Genomic DNA, 23,756 nt, shown 5'->3' on the forward strand with positions numbered 1-23,756 from the left:
GGAGGAGGGCGTTGCAGTAGTCAACTCTGCTAAGTATTGTGCTCCGAACTATCAGGGAGCGCGCCAGAGGTGGCAGGAGTGGAAGGATCTTTCGAAGAGATCGAATGATAGCCAAACAACTACCTACTACCTTCGTCACATGCGTCTCCAAGGAGAGTTCACGGTCAAATGTCACCCCTAAGTTACAGACTGAGTTCACCGGCTGAACCAAGTTAGGGGGGTCAGAGGGCCAGAAATTACTGGGCAGCCCAGAGGGGATCCTTTCTGGGGAGCAATAAAGCAGCTCAGTCTTAGACGCATTGAATTGCAGCGAGTTGTCCCTCAGCCACACTGTAGTGTCCCGCATACAGTTATGAAAATCGTCAAGAGAGGTTGACTGAGCTCCCTCCAAAGAGAGAATAAGTTGAGTGTCATCCGCGTAATTAATGATCTCAATATTATAACGCTTACTGACACTCAACAGAGGTTTCAAATAGATGTTGAACAAAATGGGGCTGATGGCCGAGCCCTGAGGAACACCATGGGAGACACTAATAAACTCAGATTGAAAAGAGGAGAGGGAGACTGCCTGCTGCCTCCCTGACAGGAATGATCAAAACCACCTGAGGACACAGCCCTTCACTCCCTCCTCCTCGAGTCGTCTCAAAAAGATACCATGGTTAACCGTGTCGAAGGCAGCAAACAGGTGAAGCACAATAAGCACGGCTGCCTGCCCCCTGTCTGCCCGCCTCCGCTGTTCGTCCATCATGGTAACCAAAGCTGTTTCCGTCTCATGGGCTGGTCTAAACCCAAATTGTTCCACCTCCAGGAGCTTAGCTTGTTCTTAAAATTTGGACAGCATGTTACTCACCACCCGTTCAACAAATTTAGCGGGGAAAGGGAGGAGAGAGATGGGTCTAAAATTTTTAGGACACTTAGGATCGAGAGAAGACTTTTTAAGCAGAGGTGTCATTAGTGCCTGCTTCCACTGTGAAGGCACCCCCCCTCAGTGAGGGACTGATTGCAGATCAAACGAAGCGTGGGGAACAGGACTTCTCTAAATTCTTTCAAGATCTTAAATGGCAGTGGGTCCAGAGGAGAGCCCGAAGCGATACCCTCAGCGATCCTCCAGAATTCCTCAGGTTCCAGGATAGGAAACTCGGAAAGGGAGACCAGAGCAGCCTCCTCCAGGGGTGAGTCCGCGGAACCCATATGGCTATCCTCCGCAGCAAGGATAGTCAACCCGGCGGGAGAATGTGGGACACCACCCAGATCCAGAATAATGCCATTGATTTTATCATGAAAACACCTAGAAAGTTCATCACAAAGACTCTGGGAGGGAGAAATCACCCTCTTGACACAGTCTGGGTTGGACAGGCTGTTAAGAATGTTAAACGTGCTTCTTGCAGTGTTGGGGGCATTAAGTATTAAGGTGGCATAGTGGCCAGCTTCTGAGTGCAATCTTAGAATGAGGTGTGCCCATTCTGAACATAGGCCTCTCTTTTCTGAGAATGCTTTTCAGAAGTATCTTATTGGGTAAATCTCTGCACTGGGAAGTTTGTCAAGCTGTTAATTATCAACACAAAGTGGGTTTCTTTGCAGCATGTCCTTGTCTTACAAGTCATGCTCTATTCTAATAGCACTTTTTGCTGGACAAGCATTACTTATACAGACATGGCGCATCTTTTAATCCACACTAGGACATTTATAGGTGGTCTAAAACTACACAGCCAACATGGCTTCCAAGCAACAAAACTAATATCCAAATGTTTAATGTTGTGATTCCTATACATTCTGCAGAGAACATTTAGAAACAACATTTATATACAGATAACGATAACATGTAAGCAGCTCATGCTTCCATGTTATGTTACTGCTTAGTTTTCCACTCTATCTGGTACCACTTCACTTTACTGCAGATCTCTTTATTATCTGCACAAGGGTATACCTTACTTACAAGCTCCTCAGATATCACACTGCTGAATGAATACAATAAACCGTACCAGCCTGAAAACAGATCCTCCAGGCACCCCAACTTTTCATCTTTCTTTCTCATACCAAATACCTCCCACCAGCTGACTGACAACTTTCAGTCAGTGAGCAACCAATCTTGTTTACCACACTCCCTTCTCATGCTTCCCACTCAATTTGTTCATGTGCTTTTCCATGAAAGAATAGTATATGTAATGTCCTGATTTCCAAGCAGATCTCACGCTTCAGACTTCCATGACCCATTTGTCTGCTTTTAACCTTAGTACTCATTTATGATTCTAGGTCAGGAATTCCTTAAGTTGAATCCATACAGCCATGAATCCTCTGGCCTAGCAAGTCAAAATAAACTTAATTTCACGTGTATTTTTATTCATTAAAAGACTACCACTTTCCAGTCAATTGGCCAACAACTGTCAATCTCTTCCAATGTTCCTGAGTATACCCAGATCTGTTCTCCAGAGAGCAACTTTCTAAGGATACAAGTAATTCAGCACCATATCTGTGACACTCTAAGTTGAGCAACAATGGAACACATGTAACAAAATGTTCATATATGTGGCCATACACACCTATTATGCACACGCTTTCATAATTACTTTATTTCTTCCTCCCTTATGGGTTTTACTTAAAACCTTGGAAAACAACTTCCTATGTGAAATTGATGTTGCTTTAACATTGATTTAATCACAATGAAACTGCAAAAAAGGGGGCTAATTAGACCTATCAGGGCATGTAGTGTACAGCATTAACTTTAGAATATGATTAGCATTTCTGAACATATAAATATCATAATTAGCAAAAGGAGAGAACAAAAGTTAATGATTTGAGCAGGTTGTGTTCGACCAACATTAAAAGTCCTATATCCAGATGGTCTTGGAAAGGGAGCCAAAAATAAATCCACTTAGACAAATTGAACAAGATTGAATAATTACTTCCTGTTCAATGAAGACAAATCTGCCAAAGAAAGGCAAAGGAAGATATTTATTAATAACACAATTACCAGGTCTGGATTCCTGTATTTCGAAGTCTTCAGATGGTCCTGGACCAGGAGCGAAAACTGCATGAAACGTGTGGTTACATAGAAGATCCTGATTCTCCAGAAGTAGTTGCCTTTTGCAACCATCTCAACTTTGTAGCATGAAATAAGGCAATGACTGATGGTGACTCTGAAGGACCAGCACTGCAAACCCTTGGCTCAGTCAGAAGGGAATTTGGAAATAAAGACAATACATGCCAATGAGCAAGAAGCTAAGTCAGAAACAAGCAGACGGTGAAGTAATTTTCTCCGTAGTAAGGCTTTAGCCACAGAGAGCAACGAAAAGACAAACATGAAAGGAAGAAAAGTCAGCTGATCATTGATGGGTCCTGTAACAAACGAGCAAGTTAGGTAGATAGATTGCACAGATATGAGAATGTGTGCACCTGGAGCGCGGATGAGTCTGAATCATACCCCATACTTTGGTGGTGCACGGGGGTAAAAGGGAGCCATGTACCCTTTTTGAAAGGAATCACACTGTCTACAGCACATGCACTTACTCTTTAAGCCTACATTAAAGTTAGCAATGGTCAGAAACACTGAGCAGTGTTTGTAGCTCTGTTTTTGATTTTAGATTTCAGAAGCTCATGCTCCAACTTCCAGAGTAAGCAAAGTTTTGCTTGTACTGTATGCAGACAGTGCATCATTGTTTAAATGCCCATGTGAATGACTTCCCTTCACACCTGTATGATGGGACCATGATAGAGCCCCAGAAGTTCCATCGACATATGTTATGGCGGCCAAGTATTGTGAGATATTAATAATTTTTCTTTGTGCACATGATGGGAATAGATTATTCACTGAATAAATGTGTTTACCGTTTGCTGGCTTTGGATGTTCAGCGGTTGAAGTTGTTACAGTCTTGAAGATTTCTTGAGTCTGTGAGCACAATGTGGAATATGAATAAACCATTGAGACTGCAAGGACCTGAAGGAATGTTACATCTATAGAATGATGTAAATAACCATTTTCCTGTAGACCATGTCTTATTTGATTTCCATCTTTGTGTGCACCAAAGGCAGCTATGGAAGTGTTAGAATAATGACAGAGGTGTTACGGTGTATGCACCGTAACACCTCTTGTACTCTTGTAATATATGTAGGCGTGGTGTGGTGTAGTGATTCTACAGCGTAAGTAAGGGTAGTGTTACTAAGGTGCTGGCACTGGTAGAGGTGCTAAGGTATTGATAAAGGGAGATGTATTAAGGTACAGCAAGGGGTATATATACCAGGGTTTATATAGGGTTAGGGCTACTGTGGTATAGATATAAGTTTTAGTTATAGGCGGGGGAATTCATAGTGTACAGGAATGGGTAGTGGTACTAGGGTAACTGTTGTTTTAGAGATACTATGGTATACATAGGGGTAAACAAAAAAGGCTATAGCTGGGGTAGAAGTAGCTGTTGTAGGCAGAGGGAGAGATATTAGGGTATATGCTTAGAAGATGTACAGAGGTATAGGAACAGGTAAAGGCATCAGGATACAGGAAGAGGTAGAATTATGAGGAAATTGCCAGAGGTAGAGGCTCTAGTGTATAGGTATTGGATAAGTCAGAGGTTGAAATAGAAGTCTACAGTAAGATGTAGCACTATTAAGAGGACGGCAGTGGTAGATGACAGAGTTTATAAAAAAGTATAGCTGTGGGAGAAGGAGTGAGGATGTGACCCGAGTATAGGAAGAGAGATGTTTGTGGGGAGACTCCACCACACACCAGACAAAGACACCGTAAACAGGCAGGATAAAGAAAAGAGTACAGAGTTTTCTTCACAGAAGAGAACAAGAGATATTTGTGAGTCTGGGAAAAAAAGAAAGTTAGACTGCAAAGAAATGCAATTCATTATTTAGAAAAAAATTAGGAATTGGGTTCATATAGACATTTTTTAAAGAATTTTTCTATAGACTCACAAACAACCAGAAATAATGTCAATAAGGAGCATTTGAATTTGAATACCCTCAAACATGCACCGTTAGGCCTGTTTGGGTAGTTTCCAACATTTCACCAGTACTAAATCTGCGCATCAGGATTTGGATTTTATGTTCATGCAGTAGCCATATTCTACACCTAAGATACATTTACACGTGCAACATTCTCTGTGAATCAGGCCCAAAGTTGTGCACTCATTTTTTCCTGAAAAAAAAAAGAAAAATGCCATGGAAAGATACTAGTGAAGTTGATGCTCCTGAGGTTCATGATATTAATAATGGCAAACCAACTGAAATGTCACTACAAATAGATGATTGCTATACTTATGTCTGTAGTAGCAATTGATAAGCAGGCCATTTGCTTTCTTTTTTAATCTAGGTGAATAAAGAAAGGATTTATGTGAGATAACCTCTCACCCATGGCTTTTTTATTGTTGCATTCCTGTCCCCCGGCAACACGCACAGAGGACTATCTTAGATTACAGAGACAGGTTGGAGACATGTTTGCACCTTAAGCCTCTATGCTAAGGACAGCTTGGGCACTATGCCTGACTTTTGCAAGTACCACAGGTGAATCCATCATCTTGCTTTCCTTGGGTCACAGGTTTTGTATCAAATCCAATATACCGGCTCAATGCCTTGTTGTTAATTTTTGCACACCTTTTTTGTAGATATCATTTTCCCAGCAGTAGCTTACTTAAGATCCTGAAGAAAGCCACACACTCTCTAGGTCATTGGCTGAAACATGTTGATCTGAGTTCAGTACGATTAGATCTAATAGTTTCTGTCGTACCTTTTGTTTTTAATCCTAGTGTAAGGTAGCCAGAATATAAGGTAACCATTACCAAAGGGAAAGCTTCTCCTTTTGAATCAGTTACCACCCCAATCATTTTTCAATGGTTTGTGAATGCAGTTGTATTCATAAATCATTAATACATTTAATTACAAATCCCAAGAGGAGGGTGATGTCCCTTTCAAGTGTCGTTCTCTCTAAGATTCGGAATGAGCTGAAAAATATATTTTATGAATCACACAACCCTTTCCATGTTTGGTACCTCACTGTTTTTTCAGTTGTAGAGCCTGTAATTTGCGAATCGCAGACTTTGGGACCCAAATCACACGCGTATACCATGCTCCAAAGGACGCCTGATGCATGGATATATGTGTAGGAAGAGGGAGAATGTCCAGAAACTGTTTCTAATTTCAGAAAGGGAACTATTTTTTCAATGAAGGTCAACTTTACCCAGGCAAGATATATAGCCAGATATTACTGTTTGCTGAGTGAGGAAAGGAGATTCAAGTAGAGTGTGGGATGCCCATTTAGACACACATCTCTGGCGCATTATGTTTCTAATGGGATTACCTTTTCCACAATGTTTGCAATGATTCTCTGTTAGAATATTAGAATGCTGACAGCTGCATTTCAAATAACAGAGTGGCAGTGGGAAATAAACCCTGGCACCGGGTCGTAGTCATCAACATTCCTCTATTCGAATCAACAGTTTATACCTCTTCCTTACGGATGTATGTCATTACAACGCATGCTTTCACTCCGCATGCCATTACGACGCAACTTTTACAACGCAAGTCATTACAACGACTTGAGTTGGGGGGCGCTGGATAGTGGAATAGTTTAATTTACTATTCCAACTCCAGTGTCCGTGGATAGTAGGGAAGGTGTTGGATAGTAATTAAACTATTCCCTATCCTAGAGCGCCCTCCAGCGCAAGTCGTTGTAATGACTTGCATTGTAATAGTTGCGTCGTAATGGTAGTGCGGAGTAAAAGTTGCGTTGTAAAGGATGTTTCCCTTCCTGACCTCTGAAATTCAGAGGAGTGGGAAAGGTTGTGAATAAAGGAAGAGAGAAACTGCCCTCTGTCGCCTCCTGCTTTATGCAGCAACACCTGCAGCTGGGAGAAGGAGGGGAAAAGCAAAAAAACGTGGCCGTTCGGAGCTCATCAGCGTTCCTTCCATGACTCGTGCGCTCAATACACACCATTGGCTGCTGAGAATCCGCACATCCATGTGTAGCCCCAGCAATAATTAATTGACTACATAGCTACCAGAGGATCGAGAAGGAAGCTGCAACAGATATGTTTTATTTAAGTACTCTGTTCTCACTGAACATGTGTTGTTCAATTGGGAATTCTGCCCCTCAGAGTGGGACACTCTAATAGCCTTGTAGTCCGGAACAGCATCTTTGGAGCCTTTCAAGTCATGCGCTCTTTGTATGGCTTTCACCTTTGGCTTGGGACAACATCTGGAGCGTGTCTTTACATGGTATCACCCACTGCTACAGGCTTTAGAATTATATTGTTTTTAAAATGATATGCAATTTGCCCTTCTAACTCAATGAAAGGTAAATTATACATCTTTGAGCAGCACATTCCGTGGAGCTATTATGGAGCCATTTTGGAAATTTCACACAATTTCATACATAATTGGCCCTGATGTTATTTGAAAAATAGATATTTCTAGAGAAAGAAACTATAACAGTGCAATGTCTTTGTCTAGCACGAAATGGCAAACACCATTTTATCACCACTGTCTTTCATACCTGTAAAATAGTTTGTGGAAAAGAAGAGATACTATTGTATTCAACATAAAGCAAGCTTACAAACACATAATTCTTCTTATAAAAGGCAAGCCTCTTTTATTCCACACACCACAGTTATGCTTTAAAACTAATCTTCAGTTTTGGGCTTACATTTTATTATACTAGAGGGCACCTGTAAGCATGTTATCATTAAAATGCAGCTCTGCTTAACAGTTATGTACATTCTATCTACATTAAGAGCGTCTCAGTAGGAGACACTGTAAGTTTCAACACGCCTGACCTTACAGGAATGTAAAATGTTTGGCTTTCTTTTAAACTCTAAGTGCCATCTTAGTGTCACTGCTACTCTGAGAAAAGTGTCTATGATGTAGGATAAACTTGCCCCCAAAAATTCAACAAAGGAGAACTAATTTTGTCTACCCTGTTTGGACTTTATTTAAGTACAAGGGAGTAGCCAGAAAAATAAAATACCCCACACTTTGACACATATATGCATCCCCTTTGGTTCTGCTTTGTTTGCCCTAAGTTGGCAGGGTATGCCTAGACGTGGGTCCCTTGCTCACTTTGCCACTGCATTCAAGCTAGCCTGACTGATGACGGCTGATTAACCAGAAACCGGTCACAGGATGCTTGTTTCCGGTCCAGGGAAGACATGGCTTGGCAGTTTGGGATGGACTGTTCCCATGAGGCACAGGGTTAGGCTGATGTGCATATGGCCATGTCTGAACTGGGGTGACGGAGTGAGCTAAAGAATGATGATGTATTAAACCCAGATCAGTTGACTGGGGGTGGGTGCCTGCATTGTTCAGCACTCCATCCATCATCCCCTTTGGTTTTGCTTTGTTCGCCCTAAGTTGGCAGGGTATGCCCAGACATGGGTCCCTTGCTCACTTTGCCACTGGATTCAAGCTAGCCTGGCTCATGACGGCTTATTAGCCAGAAACCGGTCCCAGGATGCTTGTTTCCAGTCTAGAGAAGACATGGCTTGGCATTTCGGGCTGGACAGTTCCCATGAGGCACAGGGTCAGACTGATTTGCATATGGCCATGTCTGAACTGGGGTGGCGGAGTGAGCTAAAGAATGATGATGGATTAAACCCAGATCAGTTGACTGGGGGTGAGTGCTTGCATTGTTCAACACTCTGTCCATCATCCCCTTTGATTTTACATATATGCATGTGGCAATAAATGCGCAAGTAAAGTGAGCAATCCCAACCCTCCATATGTAGAGTCATGGAATTGTACCCCTGGGGAACGTTAGCAAAAAATGATGCAAAATTATGAATAATATAGCATGACATTAAAGGAATTTGGCCAAAAATGACATATTTACTTGTATTGATTCATTTAATTAACCTTTCCATCTTCTTTCTTTTTATGCTTCATTCTCTCCGTCTATCCATCACCTTTTTTATGTGTATTTCAGTCTTTCTATCTTTCTTTCCTTTTGTCTATTCTTCTCTCATTCCATCAGTCATTTCTCTATCTTTCTGTCCTTCTTTCTATCTATCAATTTATTCTTATTTTGCTCCTGGTATTCTTTCACACATTCTTTGCATCTTTTCTTTTCATATTTCTTCCATTCGTTAATTCCTTCTTTCTCGTCGTTCATTCAATCGCCACACCTTCCATCTACCACTTCGTCATATTTTTCTACTTTCTTTTCTTTCCTTTCCTTTTCATTAATGTTTCTTTTCTATTTCTTTGATTTTCATTTTTTATTTCCATAATTTATTCTTTCTTTTCTTCCTTCCTTTTCTTTTTGCACTTTTCCTCTTGTTTCCTCTGTTCATTTGTAACCTCGTAATTTCATGTTTCCATTTTTCCTTCCTTCATTGCTTGCAGTTCACTTGCTTTCATTTGCCCTGTCTCACTCTATTGGCCCCTAACATTGTTTGCCATTTTAATAATGTGTCTTTCTTTCTGTCACCATTTTAGGCAGCTTTAACGAAGGTTTTCCTCTGATCCCCATACCACAACTGTGTTCTTATACTTTTTTTGAAGCAGATTTTATTAGTTTTAACTTGTGACTTGCCATGACCTACAAGCCAAAGACAAATGTTAAGAATGGCCATAAAACAATTGAATCTGCCTCAGTAGCACCCCCTGCTTAAATTGGTATAATGGGTAGATCAATATGCCCTTGTTTAAGTATTATGAAATCATTTTTTTAGCAGCAGAGTAGAGCACTGCTGTCAGACCCTCTCAAATTCAATGACTTCACCAATCAACAGCTTATTAGTCAAAAATGTTCTTTTTCAAAGTGGCTGCCAATGGATTACACCCCATGTGCTTATTTATCGGAGTCTTTTCTCCAATGAGCTCAAAATATGCTTTTTTAAGTCTGCACATTGTGCAGCAGATATTGATAAGTGGGACAAATCCCCACCCTTGCAGTTTCATCTAGTTGCAGAGGCGCTGAATACATTACATAAGTATCATACAGTCAGGGTGAATACAGAAACCACTGATATTGCTATCATCATGATAGGTGGGACAAGACAACGTGATGGAAGGGCATAACAGTGTGTGTCAGTGTATAGATTTGTTTCAGATTTAATCAAATTTACTAAGTATTTTGATTATTAACTCCAAAAGGATCACTTGAATTAAACTAAGAATAAATTCCGAAAATGAAAATGTTTTTAAAAAGAAAACCTAGAGCTGAAAACATGGTGCCCTCCTGATGTGAAGATGTTTACAATGCTTGCATGTGCCATTGCCAAAGGAATAAGACACCTCGACCTAGGTTAACAAAGATTTTTCATCAGTGTAAAGTCACAAACAGCAACAGAAAGTCTTGCAAGGTAATTTGCTTTCCTGTGCAGAATACCTTTTATTAACGCAAACAGTGCTGCGTTGAGTTATGCCACTTTTCATCAAGGGAGCGTACTGTACTTGGATGCTCATTGGCCAGATCAGCACGAGCACCCAGAGTTTTTGGACATAATCCCCAATCTACAAAAATAGCCTGACTGGCTTTGCACCAAAACACCCTCCTTGAAGCAGGCGCTAAGAAATGGAAATATTTGTATTTCTCTGAAGATTCCACACATTACATGAGAGCTACACATCACAGCACGGGGAACATCCTTTTCAACGCAACTTTTACAACGAAGTACCTTTACGACGCAACCATTACAACACAACTTTTACAACGACTTGTGCTGGAGGCGCTCTAGGATAGGGAATAGTTTTAATTTACTATCCAACACCTTCCCTACTATCCACGGGGACTGGAGTTGGAATAGTAAATTAAACTATTCACTATCCAGCACCCCCCAACGCAAGTCGTTGTAACGACTTGCATTGTAAAACTTGCGTCGTAAAGGCATGCGTTGTAAAAGCATGCGTTGAAACTTCATACATCTGCACAGCACACATACAATGAGTGGAATGTTTCCGAATTTGTCTAGGCATAGGATTGTGTACTGGAAGGCTATGCTCCGAGTACAAATTCTTTACTAGACAGCACACACACACACCTGTGCGCAATGGTGCAAAGGTTGTGCAGGGCGCTAGGCTGCCATTATAGGGCTCTATTACGGGGATGTGGAGGTTGCAATCTTCTGACTGCCCTAATCCAATTCGGACAGTCTGACCGCCATTGCCCCACTGCAGCCACCAGGGAACCGCCGCCAGCCTGTCAAGCATATTACACGTTTTCTTTCTGCCATGGCTTTCATGGCAGTTCCTCCTCCATGAAATTCGTAGCAGAGAATAAACAAACGGGTCACTACAGGGCTCCCTGTTGCCTTTGGACCATGGGGTGCATACAGGGGGTACAATAAGTGTCCCCATTTGTGCATGCACCCCACTTCAGCGCAGGAATTTTTTCTGGCATTCCCATTGCAGTGCCCATCCTCGGAGGCACTGCTGTGGGAACGTCAAAAAAGTCCTACCGACACGAGAAACACTTGTAATCTGGCAGGCGGCCCGACCATGGGTTTTGCGGTGCGGCGGCGGGGCAGATCTTAACTGCCAAACTCGTAGTCAGGCCCATAGTGTGCCAGCGCAGCGGATGAAAGCAGCAGCAGGAAATTTTTCATAAATATGGCTCTGCACTGCGTTCTCCTTCTTGTGCAATACAATGCAGCAACACTGCGCTAAAAATCATAAATCTGCCTATTTAATTTGACTAGAAGGAACGACTCTTCCTTATCACCATGATCCATGCAAAATGCCCTATCATAAATTACTTTCCCTTTAATAAACCATAGTAATGCAGCATCTGGATGGAACACCACCACATCCTCTCCTCCAATGAGCTCAAATTCTACTGCTTCAATTCTTCTAATTCCAAATTTGTTAAAAATTGGCATCAATTTCCCTGCATAGAAAGCGACATATACGCATCACTTACCAGAATGAGCGTCGGTCATGCACTTGTTTTTTATCCTTATATGATTTCTTTCAATACCCTCTAGCAACGCATTAAAAACTCTGCTAAAACGTATATTGCAACTGTTACTTTCTCTGCTTTTGATTTATTAATGCTTGGAAAATGTCCTCCGCCACTTACTTTCTTCATATTGGTATATAACTATAGAGCTGCCCTTTCTGAAGATTGACTGTCAGTCTTCTTAGAGAGATGTCTCCATGTCGTCGCACGTTCTGATCTGTACAGTTTAGAAAGACAAGGGTGATGTTTGCAAAACTGAGTTGCTATGTAGTGTCCTATTGGACGCGTTCTAATGTCTCAGCAGGTACATTGGGGCAGATTTACAAGCCCCTTGCGCCTCTTTTACGCCGCCGTTGCGTCACTTTTGTGACGCAGCGGTGGCGCAAAAAAGGCACCATGGTGCGGGGTATTTACAATGTGACACATCTGGGAGATGCATCACGTTGTAAAGCCCTGCGCCAGAAGTAGGCTTTCCGGCGCGGGGAGGGCGTTCCGCCGCAGAAACTACTCTTAAAAGTGGCTGAGTGAAATCTACAAGATTTCACTCAGTCACTTTTGAGCTCATGCTGCGTCAAAACCCTGCGCCTGCTTGAAGCAGCCGTAAGGATTGACGCAGCATTGCAAAGATAGGTCACTCAGAGTATTGCTGGAGCTGCGTCGTGCTTAAGACGCAACTCCAGAAATGCGACGCATTATAAATGCGGTGCATCCATGGTGGCAGAGCCGTGGCGCACAATAACTGGTGCATCCCTGCTGATATGTAGGGATGCGCCTATTGTAAATCTGCCCCTTAGTTTACCAGCCACTCACTCGCACCCCACACCCATCAACCACAGGTGACGTGAGTGAAGAGCGCCTGTAAATAAAAGGGCCCGAGTGCACGTGCTCGTGGCCAGTTAACCAGTACACTTCAGGTGTCTGTGTGCATTATTTTAGCAACATGTGCCCACATCACTACATTGCTATTCAGCAAAAAATGTTCATTCGATGAAATTGAAATTTTAAAAATACGCACAATTCCCACAAAACATACACAACAAATAAGTAAAGATGGTTCTCACTTGGCGAAAATGTAAATCACGCATTTTTGAGAGAAGCTGAGACTTCCAGAAATAATTACCAGGATTTATGATCTGTATTTCCGTCCCCGTCGTTGTTTTTTCCATTATAGTAAAAATGGGAAGCTCGTTTGACACTGCAAAATAATGATTGTAGTTATAAGGATGAATCAGTGGTCGAGGAGGTCAGTTGTGTATAGAATGAGCTGGTGCATGCTGGGAAATGCTGCAGACCCCCCGAAGAGCATCTCAGCCTGAAGCGTGATTTTAAGAAAACGGAATTGATTGCCGCACATGGATCATGTGAGTTAAATTGCGTGAAAGCATTTATACTGAAAAAGCAAGCAATGATGAAAGGTTCAGTTGAGTGGAACAGCTGCAGCGTGCCATGCTGACTAGGGCAAGGACCGTCACAAATGGCCAAATGTTCTGTTGGCCAACAGCTGTTGATGCTTCAATGCTCAGCAAGCGGGATTGAACACAACACTGTGCCAAATGCAGAAGGAATACTATTTAACCAAAGAACGCCAACAGTAGGACGTGAATCAAGTCAACAAGTGCCTGGAATAACATAACACGAATTACGTGAACAAGAGATAGGACAATTACGAAAAGTGAATAAACCGGGATATTATCAGAGCATATTTGAAAGCAAAGTCATACAATGAACTAAGAAATATGAGTGTCATGAGTTAGTGCTACCAATACCAAATACGTGCTAATTAACATTACAACAAGAGAAACTCAACATTGGTAACAGGTAGACAATTACAAGGCTAAAAGAAATGTTTCAAATAACATAATTGGTAGTAAAGAAATATAAAGAACCTTTTGATTTCAAATGCCTTGTGACTCGACAAAAAATATATCACAATAGCACATGTTGTGAAAAGAGGTGCACAAAAAAATCACAGGTATTTAACAAAACAACACGGAGAGGAATAGGTGAACCACGTAGATACCCAAGTGTGTGCACCCAATAAAAGAACAATGATTATTAAGCGCAGGCTGATGAAACCTGCTACAGAAGAAACAGAAGTACCCGCAGTCACAACGAGGCCAGCCTTGATGATTATTACTCAATTCAAGTGAATGGAAACATTAAACATTCTTGCATAAAATGCGTGATGCGGAAACAGGAGTTATGCGAAACGCTGGCAGTGGTGGCAGAAGATGAGGGCAGTGGATTTGTAAGCTTATGATGCAGCCAACGCAACCAGAGAGTAGATCAAAGTATTAAGCAGGTTCTGTAAACCCATGCATGACGAGCCAAGAGAGCCTCATAAAATGAAGGGCATCGAAGCATGGAATTGGTGGACTAATGGAGTCAGAATGGGGAACAACCTTTACTACGCAACTTTTAGCACGCAGTGCTATTACAACGCAGACTTTAAAACGAAAACCATTACAACGCATTACACTGGGGGGCGCTCTAGGATAGGGAATAGTTTTAATTTACTATCCAACACCTTCCCTAGTGTCCACGGGGACTGGTGTTGGAATAGTAAATTAAACTATTCACTATCCAGCACCCCCCAGTGCGTTGTAATGGAATGCGTTTTAAAACTTGCGTTGTTACAGCATGCGTGGTAAAAGCATGCGTTGTAACAACGTACATCCAGTCAGAATAGCAAACAGCGGGTGAACAAGTGAAGACATGGTTCATGAATCAGTTGCTAGAGCAAAAACAACCTATCACGATAGTAATGATGCTGGTGATCGGTGTCATAAGCCAGGAGGTTATAACACATGAGCATTTAGAATAGAAATAAGCATCCAACAGCAAGTTACCATGCTGTTGTAAAGGTGCCTGACACAATCAAGAGGACCAGATAAAGAATGCTGAATGTTTTGAGATGATGAAGTAGAAGATGATAATGGAATAGTCAGATGGAAGCAGAATATGTAAATGATGAATAGTCATGGAGTCTGCACAAATGAAGCACTACAGATCTATGAAGTCTATTCAACCAAAGGCACACTGCAGGTGAGGCCAGCCAGGAGAAGCAAGTCCTCGGTATCAATGAACAGATGTAGCAGAAAGGAGAATGGAGCGCTGAATCAAATTCAAGGTGGAAAGAGATGCCAATGAAATGGTAACACAACTCCTTCAATGAAGCAACAAAGAAGTGCTGCGGAATCAGATTTACCCAGTGTTGACTCAGGCTCTTCGGATGAGATGTATATTTGGGCTGTGAGGTACTGCTGGGTAATTTCATCATTTGCTGTAGGGTGGAAAAAGAGTATCTTAAAATTGTAGTGCTCTTCATAAATAAATGAGGACATACATTTTATCACATTCTGCATTCAATTCGATTACGGGCCAGATCCTTTTTTGTGGCATTTGTTACTCATTTACTAAAATGAGCGAACACATTTTGTTTCTCCAGCTACATTATCTTTTATAGGAATCGATCAACAGCTGTTATGGTGAAGAACAAATCTGCTGCATTGTAGCCATCAGTCTATAAAGTTCTTCATTTGGGTTGGTGGTTGAAGGTAGGATTGGCACAGACACTCATTTTTGGTGACTAGGGCTTCATTTTCATCATCTGACTTAGACCCAGAGCAAAACAGGGAAAGCAAAAGGGGTAAAAGGAACGAGGGAGAGAAGGATGGGAACATAGTGACAAAAGGCGAAGCAGGGATGAAAAATAAGAACCTGTAAGAGCCAGATAAAGAGACATGAAGTGTAGAGTGGCGGAAGAAAGAGACATGAGGTGGAATCATAGCTAGACAGTTGTCGTATTCTGCATCCTCCTGCAATCATCAGTGTTAGCTGCGGGCTATTATAAAAATAGGTTATCTGTACTTTTCTTTCTTTCTTTCTTTCTTTTTTCTTTTTTTCTTTCTTTTCTTTTTTCTTTTCTTTTTTCTTTCTTTTTTACTTTCTTTCTAGCTTTCTCTCCTTCTCTATTTATTTACTTATTTCTCTTTGCAAACAAGGCAGGGCACCCTCAGTAACTAGGCACAAACTATTGAGCACCTGGTTTTTGCAATGGTTTATGCACTTTTAGTGCCAAATGAGATTACAGAAAGGCCTGCATTGGTCTTTCTGTAACATGCCATGCTCTGACAGAGATCCACAGCAACAGCATACCAAAGGGGAAGGTGCTAGGGCTATTCCTCGCTTTTGCCTAAGCATGTAACAAGAGAAAACAGATTGAGGTGGTGTACATATTTTTGTGGTCCACATGAGTGGACTCAGATACCCTCTCAAAAGAAGTAGTTCTCAAAAATATGCTTGTTCCCAAGGCTGCTTCTATTTATAAGATGTTATTGTCACCTGTTATTGAACAATCTAAAAACCCCTAATGAATTACTCTGGGAAGCGGATTCAGCTATATCACTTCCTATACCTTCATGGGATACATTTTGGGTTAAGTTATTCAAAACCTCTGGAGCAGCCCGCATCACTCAATCCTTATACTTCATCTATGGTAGAGCTCTTATTACTCCTGAATGTATATCCAAGTTTTCCCCTACCTCCTCTCCCCTATGTTGGTCCTGTTCCACTTTCACTGGGACTTTAATTCACCAATTATATGAAGGTTCTAATGTATTTAGGTTTTGGCAATCTATTTGGGCTAAATGCATGGAAATAATTCAATGTAATATTCCATTATCAATGCAAAATGTTTTTCTTGGCACTGCCTCACCTGCTTTTGATGATCTATCATCTAAATATTTGTTATTTGATATTTTTTTGCCACTGCATTTAAAGTGATCTTGTCCTGCTGGAAAGACACCTCTAAATGATCATTGTTAATATGGTGGAATTATATTTGTGATGAACACAGAATTGATAATGTTTCTTCTCTCTCCCTATCTCAGAAAATGAAATCTGATCTATTGTGGTTACCTTTTACTTCATGTCGTTCTACATATGCACCTGCATCTTAGCCATTATCTTAATCTTTATTTTTCCCCTTCATATATTAATTTCATACTTTATACTTTTCCTTTCTTTCTCTTCTTCTCTACCTTTCTTTCTTCACTTGTCTTTCATTATCTTACTACATACTACATATAATTATTTATTGAACTCTATTATAGCTCTTCTGTTTTCTTTTTCTCTCTTCCTAAATTATTTGCCTGTGTTCGATTCCTCTACATTGGTTGTTATATCATATTTGTATTGTGTTCATATGTTTGATAATGTTTTTCTTTCTCTAAAACTCAATAAAAATTTTAAACAAAAGAAAATATGGCTTGTTGTTAGGTTTATTAACATTTAAAAAGTATTTTAAAAATGTTATTCCTTTGGTTATAGAAATCCACTACACATATATAAATAGAGCTGACACATTAGATTCCATCTCAAACCTGGGAATCAACTTTAGTGCAAATCTTACGTTTTCTCCTTAAGTGACTGTCCTATCAAAGATGCCAACATGCAAATCTGCATGATCCAGGATATCGTTATGGTCATGGAGACTGTTCACTAAGCTGAATCTAAATTATTTTATCTGATGTACACATGCCTAACAAAAATTCTCTATTACTGCAAAGTTCTTAAAATGAAGCTCACATGATTTATTTCAACATCTAGAGGCACAATATAGCAAAACCAACGCTAAAAGCTGTCTCCTGGCTCTGAGCAGAGCCCAAGAAAGAATTCAAGAGAGAAGGTATGATGGATAATGCCCACTAAAAAAAGGCCTCACACACATCTGAAATTAAAATCTAGTTTCTCAGTATCACTCATTCAGGTACCCATGATGAGCTACCTTTCACCTGATCTAACATCAATCTTTAAACAGCAACAATATGATATTGGAAATGCGCAAACACAGCTCCAGAAAACACCATTGCCCCAGGTCTGATGAATGGACCAGTTTATCTGTAGTTCAGGGAGCTCCTGAAAACTGAAATGTTCAGATCATAATTCATTGTGGGGCAGTGACTGACGTTTACCAGTTAGTGGCTCTCCCTCACTCCGCCATAGATGATTATCAACCTTAACCCATGTTACGTTTGAGTCCTCTGAAGTGAAAACTGTACAGTATATGGCACTTTACAAAATACATAAATATAAATGTTAACTCAGGTATAATGGATTCTGATAATCATAACGTAGGTGAAACAAATTACAGCCGCTAGGAATACAAGGAAAGCGCAAAACAAAACACACAACCATAATAGCATTATAAGGACGTCAGATTCAAGCTCGCAGTGGGAATAGCAGACTGCGTTTTTGTGAACTCTAATACTGGTAAATGGCCTAATCTGAGCAATAATACGTTCCTCTTCAGTAAATAGAGAAAATGTGCTCTCTCTACTTTATATTAGCAGAAACAATGGTTCCTGTGGAATAGATGTATGTAGTAATAGTACTTATATGCACAATCGCAATATAGATAAGGGTTAATTGGATATCCAAAGGAGAAAGACCGTATACAACTGGCTATCTGGTACAAACAGTAATTATATATATACAAGTATACAAGCAGTTTTATCAAATTAAAAGTGCAATGTGTCCCCAGTGAACATGGAACATGAACATGGAACCTAAAACAATAAGTGACATAGTTGTGACATATACATTCGGTTTCCAACAGATTCTTAAAGTTGACCATCAAAAGGGTTTTTTGGTGCAAACAACGTCAACAAAAGGTACAAATCCCACACACTAGTTTGGTGACTTTTGGATTGGGCACCTATCCACACTTGATTATTGACTCAATCATATGTAAGTAGGTTCACGACTGCCCTGATGAATTGCCTAGATCATTCATGACGTTTTAGTAACAAGAAACATGTTGACCCTCTTCTTTTAAGATATCTCTGGAGCTGTGTAGGACCATTATCTCCTTTATTGCTCCATACTGTTTTTAGCCATGAAAGGAAACAGCTGTTTGATAAATAATGAACACTAATTAGGTACCTCTTGGTCATTTTTATCCTTACACTTTCCCAGTTTACAATTTTAGCACCTGCACTCCGGACTCATCATGGCTGATAATATCTAACAAGATCTAGAGGGTTGTATGTTGTTACAACGCATTATGTTGCAACGCATGCCTTTACCACGCAGGCGTTACAACGGAATGCTTTTTCAACGCATAACCTTTACCACGAATATTACTTAACCACGCATACCTTTACAACAATTTTCGTTGTAAATTTAAGCATGGTAAGGGCATACTCCTGGTAAAGGTTATACCCCTCCCCTGTACCCTTACGTGACCCCCCAATCCTTCTTATATTTACCCCTGCCCTTAACCCTCAATCCTTTTTTTTAAACTAAAATTCCCCTTACCTCTTCACGTCGTCTCCTCTCCATCTTCCGTGGTGACTTTGTACGTTGTGAAGAGGAAGTGGAAGTTTCTTTCCGTTTCCCCTCAAACGACGCTGATTGCCTGCACTTCTTGACGTGACTTAAGATAAGTTTCTTTTGGGGGGGAGACCCCCCAAGCCCCCTTTTTTTCCCCACACTTTTTTATTTTTGGGGGGAGACCCCCAACCCCCCTTTTTCTAATGTTACCCTTTACCACATATGCCTTTACTACGTATCTCGTAGTAAAGGTATGCGTGGTAAAGGCTTTCGTGGTCACCATGCATGCATTGTACTGCATGCGTGGTTAAGGTTTGCGTGGTAATGGCCGCGTTGTAGTGGCCGTTTCCCGATCTAGAGCAAAGAGCCCCCTAGAAGGGGCCAGTTGGGCATTGCAGAGTGGCCCAACAAGGAGGTGCCCGATGATGACGTACATCACCCAATTGGGTGGGTGAGAGCTTTTGCTTCTGAATTATCAGATTCCTCCAACCAGTCTTTACAACAGGGAACTTCCCTGATGACATTTAATGAAAGTATTTTTAATCATTTAAATGCAGCCTGATTTTCTGCACCTCTGCCCACTCCCAAACAAACTTTTTTGTACATTCACAAAAGGGATGAGGTTCTCGTGTGAATGGGTTACTGCCTGCTTTGAGAAATCTGTAACCTATCAACAGTTTGCAACCAAAATTGCAGTTGCAATTTTTAAGACTTTTTAAAGGAAATCAATGTAGAGCTTTGAAGAGTATATATTTTTTTGCCTCACCATGTTCACTATGCATCTATGAAATGCTAATATCTGTGAGTGCATTTGTGCTGAATGGGCCATTTTTATTGTGCAGCGGTTATATTTGCTACCAGCAAGTCTTAAAATGATTGCGCTAAATATAAAAAAAGGTTTGGGATTTTCATAGCTGCAAACCATTTCTCAGAATGACTTAACGGATATGAAAGGAAATACAATGTAAACAATAATCATAACATGGCACATTGTTTAAACCAGCATTTCAGTAACGTCATGCACTGTACATAAAAGAACATTTATTTATTTATTTACGAATCATAATGCGCATAGCTGCCTCAGCGACGAGGCATCCCAGCACAACCAGAAACCCCGTGAACCCGAGACCAAACAGTGAGACAGCAACCATTAGACTGTCTGCGAGGGAAAGAGCCAGGTCTTTAAGGCTTTACGAAATGCAAAATGATTCGGCATTACTCTCATAGTGAGAGGGAGTGAATTCCAGAGTTTCGCGGCCAGCTAGCCAAAGGAGGGGCCACCCGCCCTTGCTCTCCAAATGCGTGGAACACGGGTCAGTGCAAGGTCATCAGATCGAAGCACGCGCCCCGGCACATAGTACTCCAACAAGTGGAGTAACCCTGGTGGGGCCTGTAGTGTCAAGATCTTATGTGAGTAGCAGAGTGCCTTAAACTCAATGCGCCGGGCCACTGGCAGCCAATGGAGCCTTGGCAGCACGTGTGCAACCGAGTGAGATCTAGGCAATGCCACCAAAAGCCGCGCCGCCGCATTCTGGACCCTCTGAAGGCGTTTGATACTCGCCTTGTTGGCACCCAAGTAGAGACAGTTAGCGTAATCCAATCTGGACATGATGGACGCCTGGATAATAGTCTGATGCAGCTTGGGGGGAAAGAAACCAAGCAGTGATCTGAGGCCTCGCTAAAGCCCGAAACAGGTACCAGCGACAACTTTCGTCTGTTTGTCAAACGTCAAATCGCTGTCTAACCATACGCACAGATTTTTCCCCACCTCTTTAGGGTGGGGACGGGCTTGAGACAGTCCGGCCAGCACTGCTCAGACCAAAGCTCAAGGTCTTGCCAAAGAGGAGAATCTCGGATTTACTGGCGTTCAACTGTAGACAGTTAGCCGCCATCCAGTCGGAGATAGCCAGGAGGTCATCCTTAAACTTACCCAAATTGGTGTTACACTTCTTTGAGAAAGCAAACACCAGTTGGGTATCGTCGGCCTAAGAGACCAAGGACAACCCCCTGCTCTTAGCCACCTCCGCCAAGGGCCTAACATATAGGTTGAACAAAAGAGGGCTCAACACAGAGCTCTGTGGGACTCCCCGCTCCAGAGCAGCCTCCCGAGAATGGTATGGAGGAACAGAGACCTGAAAGGACCTGTCCTCCAGGAAAGACCGAAACCAAGCCAGTGCCACATCTCTTACCCCCACTTCCTTGAGGCATTGCAGGAGAATTTCATGGGAGACAGTATCGAAGGCGGCACTTAGGTCCAGAAGGACCAGTGCCGCCGAGTCCCCAACATCCAGACTACCCTGGATGGTTTCTAGCACAGCCAGTAGAGCAGACTTGGTGCTGTGCCGGGGGCAAAAACCACGCTGAGTTGTAGCAAGAATAGCGTTCTGTTCAAGGAACTTAGCCAAAGTGAAATTCACATGGGATTCCACCAACTTGGCCAGGAAGGGAAGCTGAGAAATAGGTTGATAATTCCCTGGAGCACCCGGGTCCAATGGGGTTTTTTTTAGTAATGGAACCACTTTAGCATGCTTCCAAGCCTGAGGAACAGAAGCTGAGCTCAAAGACAGATTGGCCAGATCAAGACTTACTGGAGAAATTAAAGAATGTAGTTGGCAGAAAAGGGCAGGTGGCATAGGGTCCGCCGGGGAACCGGATCTTATTTTAGAGCACAGAGCCTCATAACCTAGGAGGGTCAAAGGAGGAAAGGAGGACAGGCAAACTGCCCCGAGTTATCTTTCCTGTCGGACGCCCCACCTTCCGGCAGGGGAGTCAACGTTGGTAGACCCCTGTAGATCCGGTCCTCTTTATTCAGAAAGTGCTCCGCAAGCTCATCACATTAAAGGTTGGAGCTGATGGAAGACACTCTCTTGGATCCCGCACTCTTCATGTCATTAAGCAAAGAGAAAATGGACTTTGCCGGGTTGGAACTGGCTAAGATTTTATTAGCCACGTAGTCAGCGTGGGCTCTGCGAATGCACTTGTGATAGTGTTTGATAGCTGCACGATACTCTATCTTTGCAGATGTCTCATATGGGCGACGCCAAGCTCGCTCTAGCTGCTTGCAGCCCTTTTTAGCCAGTGTGAGTGACTTCGAGAACCCGGGGTTAGAGGGCCCTCGCCCTTTGCCCCCAAGTTTAGCTGGGATACAACTGTCCAAACCAGCTGTCAGCCATTCCTGAACGCACAAATTAGCTGCCTCCGCATCACATGGAAGCTGAGCCAATGCTCAGTTAGCCAACTCGAGAACAGGTCCAGGTTCAATTTGTGCCAGGGACGTTTAAGCTCTCGAACTAAACGGGGCTCTTCCGATTTGCCCTGCAGATGCAGTGGAAATGGGACCACGAAGTGGTCGGTCCAAACCTGCGGAACCGGTGAGTGGACAGTTAGAGAACTTAATTTGGAGAAGATAGGGTCCACCAAGTGGCCTCCAACGACGTGCTGCATTAGCTGAAAGGCCTCTAAATCAGCCAGAAAGTAGGCAGTCTCAGATCTTCCCCCCGGTCTCTAAGTGGAGGTTAAGGTCCCCGAGGATGATGAAATTCGCAGATTTGCTCGCCAATGGCCCAACCACATTTAGTAAGTTGTCCATGAACAAGCTGGACGGTCCTGGGGGCCTATAGATTAGCAGGCCGGATAAAGTGGAATTGTGATTAAGCTGTATTTTAAATACGGCACTTTCACAGACAGCAATGTTTTCCTTGCATAAGCTGAGAGAATAGGCTTCCTTGGCGATCACTGCAATGCCTCTCTACCCCCCTCTCTATTGATTACCGCTAGCACATACCACTGCGGTAGCGCTAGCCAGGCCTCTGCCACTGAGTCTTGTGAAAGCCAGGTCTCGGTGAGAAAAAGGGCGTCAGGGGACTCGACGACCAAAAGATCGAACACCTCAGCAGGATGTTTAGCCAGCGAACGACAATTCCAACTCAAAAACCTGTATGCAGAGTGGCCAGCTGGACGGGGGGCCTCTCCGAAGATGACAGCTTAAATGAGCAGAATTGACAAAGGAAGGAGGGCTCGTTGAAAACCCAAGGTGGAGAAGGACAGTTAAAACTAAAAGAGACAAGCTCTTCCCGTGAATACCTGGTGACTTTTAAGGGAACAGATGTAGGGGTCCTGGCGGCTGACGGCGGCCCGGCGTGGACGGGCGCAGACGGGCTTGCCTTTAGCGCGCCTTCGGGCGCAGCTGTGCCTGCATTAGTAGTCTCGGGCCAGAACAACTACCCCGCTAACCTCAGAACTCCCCCCAAGATGGCGGAACCCGCAGCCACCCCGGGAGAGCTGCAGAGATGCCTACCCCGCCACCCGTGACACCAACGTGCCTCCCGCGGTCCCCGCGATTCCCACAGTACAGGTAACAATTAAAATAGTGAATTAGCAATTTTTTTTTAAAACAGCGATAAAGCTAGCATCTAAAGTAGAGCGCGAAAGGCGGCGTCTACACTCCCGGCTCAAGCCTCAGGAGTCTTTGTAAGAAGCACATTTGGTTGAAATGACTGTCGTTAAAGGATAAATGGTGATGATGAAAGATAAC

General features: G+C 42.4%; 1 protein-coding gene across 4 annotated transcripts in view; it reads right to left on the bottom strand.

The window, feature by feature from the left end:
* ABI3BP (ABI family member 3 binding protein) overlaps window positions 1–23,756 on the bottom strand; it is a 2,192,437-nt gene that overhangs the window by 888,567 nt on the left and 1,280,114 nt on the right. For 2 of the 4 annotated variants that reach the window (XM_078657771.1, XM_078657775.1), the window contains 2 exons: window positions 15,096–15,170; window positions 13,008–13,082 (listed from right to left, as the gene is read on the bottom strand). The exons of the other annotated variants lie outside the window; for them this stretch is intronic. In XM_078657771.1, the coding sequence (XP_078513897.1) occupies window positions 13,008–13,082; window positions 15,096–15,170 (150 nt within the window). The remainder of the gene's footprint in view (window positions 1–13,007; window positions 13,083–15,095; window positions 15,171–23,756) is intronic. 4 annotated transcript variants of the gene reach the window in all.

The sequence above is a fragment of the Lissotriton helveticus genome, chromosome 8 (genome assembly GCF_964261635.1).
Source record: "Lissotriton helveticus chromosome 8, aLisHel1.1, whole genome shotgun sequence".
Lineage (NCBI taxonomy): Eukaryota > Metazoa > Chordata > Amphibia > Caudata > Salamandridae > Lissotriton > Lissotriton helveticus.